This window comes from Vicugna pacos, chromosome 7 (assembly GCF_048564905.1).
Source record: "Vicugna pacos chromosome 7, VicPac4, whole genome shotgun sequence".
Classification (NCBI taxonomy): Eukaryota; Metazoa; Chordata; class Mammalia; order Artiodactyla; family Camelidae; genus Vicugna; species Vicugna pacos.
The window spans coordinates 58,609,287-58,617,702 of NC_132993.1; the positions used below are offsets into that span (position 1 = coordinate 58,609,287).

General features: G+C 35.8%; 1 protein-coding gene across 1 annotated transcript in view; it reads left to right on the forward strand.

The window, feature by feature from the left end:
- Nucleotides 1-6,341, forward strand: part of COL28A1 (collagen type XXVIII alpha 1 chain) — a 150,554-nt gene extending 144,213 nt beyond the window's left edge. Inside the window, exons 35-36 of the mRNA XM_072964931.1 lie at nucleotides 4,757-4,933; nucleotides 6,043-6,341. Of these exons, the coding sequence (XP_072821032.1) occupies nucleotides 4,757-4,929 (173 nt within the window). The 3' untranslated portion in view covers nucleotides 4,930-4,933; nucleotides 6,043-6,341. The remainder of the gene's footprint in view (nucleotides 1-4,756; nucleotides 4,934-6,042) is intronic.
- The last annotated feature ends 2,075 nt before the right edge of the window (nucleotides 6,342-8,416 follow it).

Sequence of the window (8,416 nt, forward strand, 5' to 3'; positions counted from 1 at the left end):
GACCTTTAGGGCATCTGCTCCAGAAAGGTGGGAGCAAACCCTGCCCCAACAGGGTGTTGATGACCACAGAGCAGAGAAGAAGTCCAGCCTCACACCAGCTCCAGCTCTAGCTCCTCCATCTCCAGCCCCACCCCCTACCAGGTGATAGCTGCCAGCACACCCTGAGGAAAGACACGGCTGGCCTCCACACTGAATCCAGCTCTCCCACCAAAGGCACTGGGTACACACGGTATGCACAGAGATGCTCCCACATAAGAGCACCCTTTCAAGACCAAAAGAGGTAACTGTTTCACCTAGACTCATAGAGTCAGAGAAAGCCAAGCAAAATGAAAAGGCCAAGAAAAAATTCCTGAAAAAAAATAATGAAAGAGAAATAAGCAACTTACCAGATAAAGAATTCAAATTTTTGGTAATAAAATTGCTGACTGAATTAGAGAAGAGAATTGATCTAAACACTGACAGTTTTTAAAAAGAACTAGAAAATATAAAGAAGACCCAGTCAAAAATAGGTAATTCAGAAATTGATACAACGTTGTAAACTGACTTTACTTCAATAAAAATACATTTAAAAAATTGTTATTTCAATATCTGATATAAAAATACTCTAGAAGCAATGAATAGAAGAATAAATGATAGAGAAGAACACGTAAGTGATCTGGAAGACTGAATGGTGGAAATCACCCAGCCAGAACAATAAACAGAGAGACAAGTGGAAAAAGAAATTGCAACATACAGGATCTCTGGGACAACATCAAATGTGCCAACATTTGTGTTAAAGGGTTTCCAGAAGGAAAAGAGAGAGAAAGAGATAAAAAATGTATTTGAAGAAATTATGACTGAAAATTTCCCAAACCTAAATAAGGAAACAGATATCCAGCTACAGGAAGCACTGTGTCTCCCAAACAAGATAAACCCAAACAGACCCACACAAAGACTTATCATAATTAAAATGGCAGAAGTTAAACGTAGAGAGATTTCTAAAGGTAGCAGGAGAAAAAGAGTCATATACAAGGGAATCCCCATAAGTCTATCATCTGACTTCCCTGCAGAAAGACTGCTGCCCAGAAGAGAGTGGCATGATACAGAGGGCTGAAAGGGAATGACCTGCAGCCTAGGATAGTCTACTCAGCAAGATTATCATTTAAAATAGAAGGAAAGCTAAAGAACTTCTCAGAAAAGCAAAAACTATGTCTATCCTATGTCTAGAAAAAGACAAAGAAGGGCATTATATAAAGAATCTAATAAGGAGGTAACAAATAAAGATTAAAAACAATAGAAAAGATCAATGAAACAAAGAGCTGATTTTTTAAAAAGATAAACACAATTGATAAACCTTTAGCCAGACTCACTAGAAGAAAAGAAAGAGATAACTGATAACACAGAGATGCAAAACAAAAATTGCAAGAGAATACTATGAACAGTTATATGCCAAAAAATTGAACAACCTAGAAGAAATGTACAAATTTCTAGAAAAATACAGCCTGCCAAGACTGAGTCAAGAAGAAACAGACAATTTGAACAAACAAATCACCAGTAGTGAAATTAAATTTGTAATTTAAAAACTCACAGCAAACAAAAATCCAGGAATGGATGACTTCACTGGGGAATTCTACCAAACACAGAAAGAAGATCTTATGCCCATCCTTCTCAAACTCTTCCAAAAGATTGAAGAGGAGGTGAATACTCTCAAACTCATTTTACAAGGCCATAATTACTCTGATACCAAAACCAGAAAAAGACACTACAGAAAAAGAAAATTACAGACCTATGTCTTTGATGAATATAGATGCAAAAATTCTCAATAAAATATTAACAAACTGAATCCAGCAATATATAAAAAGGATCATACACCATAGTCAAGTTGGATTTATTCCAGGGTCACAAGGATGGTTCAACATTTGCAAATCAATCAATGTGATATACTACATTAACAAAAGGAAGAATAAAAATCACATGATAATCTCAATTAATGCAGTAAAAGCATTTGACAAAATTCAACATACATTCATGATAAAAACTCTCATCAGAGTGGGTATAGAGGGAACATTTCTCAATATGATAAGGCCATTTATAACAAACCTATAGCTTTTCAATGGTGAAACGTTCAAAACCTTCCTGCTAAATTCAGAAACGAGATAAGGCTGCCCACTCTCATCACTTCTGTTCAACGTAAGGTTGGAAGTCCCAGCCACAATAGACAAGAAATAAAATGTATCCAACTGGAAAAGAAGAAGTAAAACTGTCACTATTTGCAGATGACATCATACTCTATATAGAGAACCTTGAAGTCTCCACCCAAAAACTAGTAGAAAAAAACTTCAGTAAGGTTGCAGGATATAAGATTAATATATAGAAATCTGTTGTATTTCCATACATTAATAATGAAATATCATAAAAAGGAGCTAAAAAAGAGAAAGTGAAAAAAATCTTGTTTAAAATTGCATCCAAAAGAATAAAATGCCTATGAATAAAATTAATCTAGGACTTGAAAGACTTATACTCTGAAAAATATAAAACATTGATGAAGGAAACTGAAGATGATACAAAGAAATGAAAAGATATCTCATGCTTAATATGCCCATACTACCCTCAGCAATCTGCAGGTTTAATACAATCCCTATCAAAATACCCATGACTTATTTCACAGAATTTGAACAAATAATCCTAAAATTCTTATGGAACCACAAAAGACCCTGAATTGCCAAAGCAATTTTGAGAAAAAAGAATAAAGCTGGAGGTATAACTCTCCCAGACTTCAGACTATACTACAAAGCTACAGTATCAAACAGTGTGGTATTGATTCAAAACCAGACACATAGATCAATGGAACAAAGTAGAGAGCCCAGAAATAAACCCACAGACGTCTAGTCAACTAATCTACAACAAAAAAGGCAAGAATATACAATGGAGAAAAGACAGTCTCTTCAACAAGTGGTGCTGGGAAAACTGGACAGTAAATGTAAAACAACAAGATTAGAACATTCCCTCACACCATATACAAAAATAAACTCAAAATGGTTTAAAGAACTAAATGGAAGACCTGAAACCATAAAACTCCTAGAAGAGAACATAGACAAAACATTCTCTGACATATAGTAATATTTTCTTGGATCAGTATCCTAAGGCAAAAGAAATGAAAATAAACAAATAAAACCTAATCAAACTTAAAAGCCTTTGCACAGGAAAGGAAACCACCAATAAAATGAAAAGACAGCCTACAGAAAGGAAGAAAATATTTGCAAATGATGAGACCAACAAGGGATTAACATCCAAAATATATAAACAGCTCATACAACTCAATATGAAAAAAATAAACAACCCCATCAAAAACTGGTTAGAAGACCTGAATAGACATTCCTTCAAAGACATACAGCTGGCTAACAGGCACATTAAAAAATGCTCAACATCACTAATTATTAGAGAAATGCAGATCCAAACCACAATGAGATATCTCCTCTTATCTGTCAGACTGGCTGACATCAAAACGTCTATAAGTAACCAATGTTGGAGAGAATGTGGAGAAAAGGGAACCTTTGCACACCGTTGGTGGGAATGTAAATTCATGCAGCCACTATGGAAAAAAGTATGGAGGTTCCTCAAAAACTAAAAATAGAACTACCATGTGACCCAGCAGTTCCTCTCCTGAGTATTTATCTGGAAAAAAGGAAAACACAAATTGGAAAAGATACATGCACTCCAGTGTTCATAGAATACTACTTATAATAGCCAAGACACAGCAGTAATCCATCAATAAATGACTGGATTAAGAAGATATGGTCCATATACACAATGGAATATTACTCAGCCATAAAAGCAATGAAATTCTTTCATTTGCAGCAACACGGATGGACCTAAAGAATACTACGCTTAGTAAAATAATTCAGGCAAACAAGATAAATATATTGTGTGGTATCACTTATATGTGGAATCTGAAAAGTAACATAAATGAATGTATATGAGAAACAGAAAAAGACTCCACAGATATAGAAAATAAATTTGTGGTCACCAAAGTGGAGATGGAAGTGGGGAGGGGCAAATTAGGGGTATAGGATTAACAGATACAAACTACTATGTATAAAATTGATAGGCAGCAAGAATATACTGGATAGCATAGGGAATCACAGCCATTATCTCATAATAATCAATAATGAAGTATAATCTGCAAAAATACTGAATCATTATGCTATACACCTGAAACTTATATAATATTATAAGTCAACTACACTTCAATAAAAAAAAGAAAGAGCCCTTCATTTTACCTTTTTTGGTAACTTAGAGATATTTTCTTTTTCTAGTAGGCACAATTATACGTGATCATAGTGGTGCTTCCTGTGAACAAACTGGGAGGGAATGTGTACAGAAGGGTGAAATTATCTCCATTACAAATATTAATTTGATTTCAAATCAAGTCCAAAGTAAATGAAGAAATCCTATCTTTTTCCTGTCAGTTAATCCCCACAAGAGTATTAGCCAATGAAGGCTCACAGTATTATGCTTTTGGGGAAATATGTATTTTAATGGAGTTTCATGAAGATAAAAAATGTTTATGTTTTCAAAGGAATGACTATCTAATAGTAGAGTTTCAGATAGTTGAGGAAATATTTTGGGTAATAAGGAACTCTTCCTTAACTTAGAACCATATTTTCTTAGTGGGCATGTTAGTGTGCATGGAGACTAAGCTTCATAGAGCTTTTACTTTTCATCTTTTCGGCGAAAGAAAAACCTATAGTAACACGTTATCCTTTTCTCACTCTAGATCCTAGATGTTTGGAACCTCTACAGCCAGGAAACTGTGGCGAATATGTGGTTCGATGGTATTATGACAAACAGGTCAACTCCTGTGCCCGCTTTTGGTTCAGTGGCTGTAATGGCTCAGGAAATAGATTCAACAGTGAAAAGGAATGTCTGGAAACCTGCATTCAAGGATGAGCAAGTAAATCAACCTCTACTGAGTCAAATTTATGTCTCCATCAACAAGCCTACAAAGAACCTCTATAATTTCAACATTCATCCAATACCAATAAAACACCATATCTGAGCACATACTGAGCATTTACAATTTATAACCTTAGTTGAATCCCACTGTAGGACATAGATATTATTAACTATTTTCACAGATGAAGAAGCTGAGATTCTGAGAAGTTTAGGAACTTCTCAACAGTCACCCAACTAAAAAGTGGCAGAGCTAGGGGTCTCATTCAGGGCTATGTAACCTCAACACACAGATTCTCCTTCACCACCTGCAATGTGGTTCTGATTGCTGTTCATTCCTTTGCTGTGTACTACATCAGATTAAACTCTTGCCCTAGACCACCCCTACTCCCTCTGGACTCCTAGTTTTGCGCACTCACCTCAGTTCCCCAGCACCCCCACAGCCCTGCTGGTAGCAAGTTCGCTCGTAGGGAAGGAGTTGGTTGTAGGCATTAGAAGTGATGGGAGTATGTTTTCGTGTAGACGATGGTGAGATAAGAAAGATATCTGCTTAGGGGAAATCCAGCAAGATGGAGTGGTTCTGAGAGATGAGAGGCACTGGGATAGGAGCGGAGGTGGTGAGGATAGTTAAGTTTTGCCTTACTTGCTCTGAAAGTGATTAAGAAACCAATCTGAATCACAATGACTTAAATTTATTAGTGACCATCATTCCTCACTCTTCCAACATATTTGGAAGAAAAACCTTTATTGTATGTTTAAACAGTATATTTAAAAATGAAAATTGTAATTTAGACAAAGGAATTTTTTCCATCCCTCCTTTAAAATGTACAGATGCAACTTCAGTTTTAGCGGGGTGAGATGGGCAGGCACTTGACAGCCAAGGACTACTTGAAGCCTACATCCACTCTTGAGCAGAGTATATCAAAAACAGAGTGTACACTGAAAGACGAGCCACCAACTTGAAATATGACCCAAGAGAGGGGTAGAGAATTAGCTCTGTCATTTTATAATAATCTTGTGACATCCAGTCTGGGAAGATCGTTGGTTCTGAGATGAACTCAGACAGCATCGGTATATATAATCTCACGACACACTTTCCTCTTCTTTCAGGACTGGGACCCTCATTCAAGTTTGGGGGTACACAAAAGAGCACCCAAGGAAGGAGGAGCTGGCAGAACAACCACCTTAGAAAAACAATTTTGTACAGTTTATGTTTTTAATGTGTAATATTTGATACAACCAAATAATATATGCAATATACTTGTAACTTAAAAAACATGATGGTAAGATGGGCACCAGTGAACACGTCACATGGAGAATAAACCAAACATGGCCAGTTCTTTTAAAGATTCCTGTATGCCTTCCACCTTCCCAACCCCCTGCTTTCTGCCAGGGATATCTCATTGTGAATTCTGTGCTTACCATTTCAATTTGCTATTGGTTTTAATATGTATTTTTACATGTAAAACCACATGTATCTCTATGCATCTTTAAACAATACATAGTCTTGTTTATTCTAGAGCTTTATAAAAATGGTGTCATACTCAAGTCTTCTGCAATTTGCCACTTTTATTCAATATTATAATTCCCAGGTTTTACTATATCTAAATGTATTCCTAAATAATGTATTATTTGGGTTTTTCTGAGCTTTAAAAAATTGGTTTCATAATACATAAGTCCTTGCCACCTGCTATGTTATTACATTGCAATTCATACATGCTCATTTACTTTCACAGTTGTATAACACTGGCATGAATATATCACAGCATATTTAACCATTGCCTCGTCTATGTTAAATTGTTTCTATTTAATTTTTTTCACTATTCCATCAGTGTTGCTATGAATGCTCTTACACACGGCTTTGGGTGCACATGCACTAGTGTTTTTCTAGCATATATATGCCAGGAGTTGCTGGGTTGTAGGATATGTAAATTTTCAAAAATAACGTGTCATACCAAATTTTTTCCCAAAGTATTTGAATTCATTATAAATTCCCACCAGTTGTGTATAAGAGTTTCTATTGCTTGACATTCTTTTCAACACAGTATTGTCAGACTTCTTCATTTTGCTAATTGTGGATGTAAAATGGTATCTTGTTTTAATTTGCCTTTCTCTGGTAACATCTTACCATATTTATTTACCATCTGTGCTGTTGCTTCTGTGAAATGTCTGTTTATAATTGGGGGCGAGTTTTCTACTGAATTGCTTGTCTTTGCTTATTGACTTTCTGGAGTTCCTTATATATTCCGAAATTGAATTCTTTACTCATTGTTTGTGTTGCAAATATCTTCGTGGCTTGTCTTTTTACTCTACTCAATTTTTAAAAAATGAACAGAAGTTCTCAATTTGAATGCACTTTTTTTCCCTTGTTTATGCCACTCAGCCTCTCAGCTACTTTTCTTGGGTGGGAAACTCGCCCAGGACAAAAAAAATCCTGATCTGGTGCTGGGTGTACCTCTCTAGATACCCATCTTCATGCCTGGTATTTCCTTACGAGCCTATGAGCACCTTGGTGATTTCCAGGTGATTGTTTTCCCTTCGTCTTTTTCAGTTGTCTCAGCATGAAAGTGGTTCTGTGCTACACAGATGGCCATACAGCATTTGCTGTTGTTGTTGCTGTTGTAGGATGGAGGGCTTTGGGTATTTTCTTATTTTCTAGAAGCCCAGCAATGCATTGAAAAGCATATATTAGTCACCATATGGTTGCTGGAAAGTAGAAAGACCCTTCAGAGTATCTAACCTGCTATTTTGCCAGAAGCAGAAGTACTTGTGTTCCTTTTCCAAGCTGTTCACAACTTTACCCATATAGAAAACTGATATGCAAACATGCAGTAATATTGAGTTGGATGTTCATCCTTTTATCTGAAATGTGATTAATGAAATCCCAATGCTCCAGGGACAACCTGCAGGTCTCCTTGTGTGAAGCTTCTGCATCTCTCTCATTAAAAAATATTAGCGCTCACTTTATAAAAGTTATTACAGAAATAATTAACTCCTTGGAGGAGAGGAATAGGCAAAGTTTAGAAAAAAATCACACCAGTTTAAAAGAATAAGAGAAAAGTGATATGTCAATGAGTAAAAACTATTATTCTCCCTTCCCCTTTGAGATTCAGGACACTCCTCCCCTATCCCCCCATCATAATTAGGAAAAACAAAGGGAAAACAAACAAAGGAAAACAGAGGGAGTGTTGTCTAGCTAGAGAATCAAAGAGACTGAATTGAACAACCTGAGAATTAATTCTGGAAAAGAGAATGATGATTTATTTTTTCATTTTAAGCTAGTTAAAAAGTCAATATGGAAATAGCCCAAGTGCCCATCAACAGATGATTGGCTTAAGAAGATGTGGTGTTTATATACAATGAAATATTACTCAGTCATAAAAAATGAAATATTGCCATTTGTAGCAAAATGGATGGACCTAGAGAATATTACGCTTAGTGAAATAAATCAGACAAAAAAAGATAAATACTGTGTTATATCATT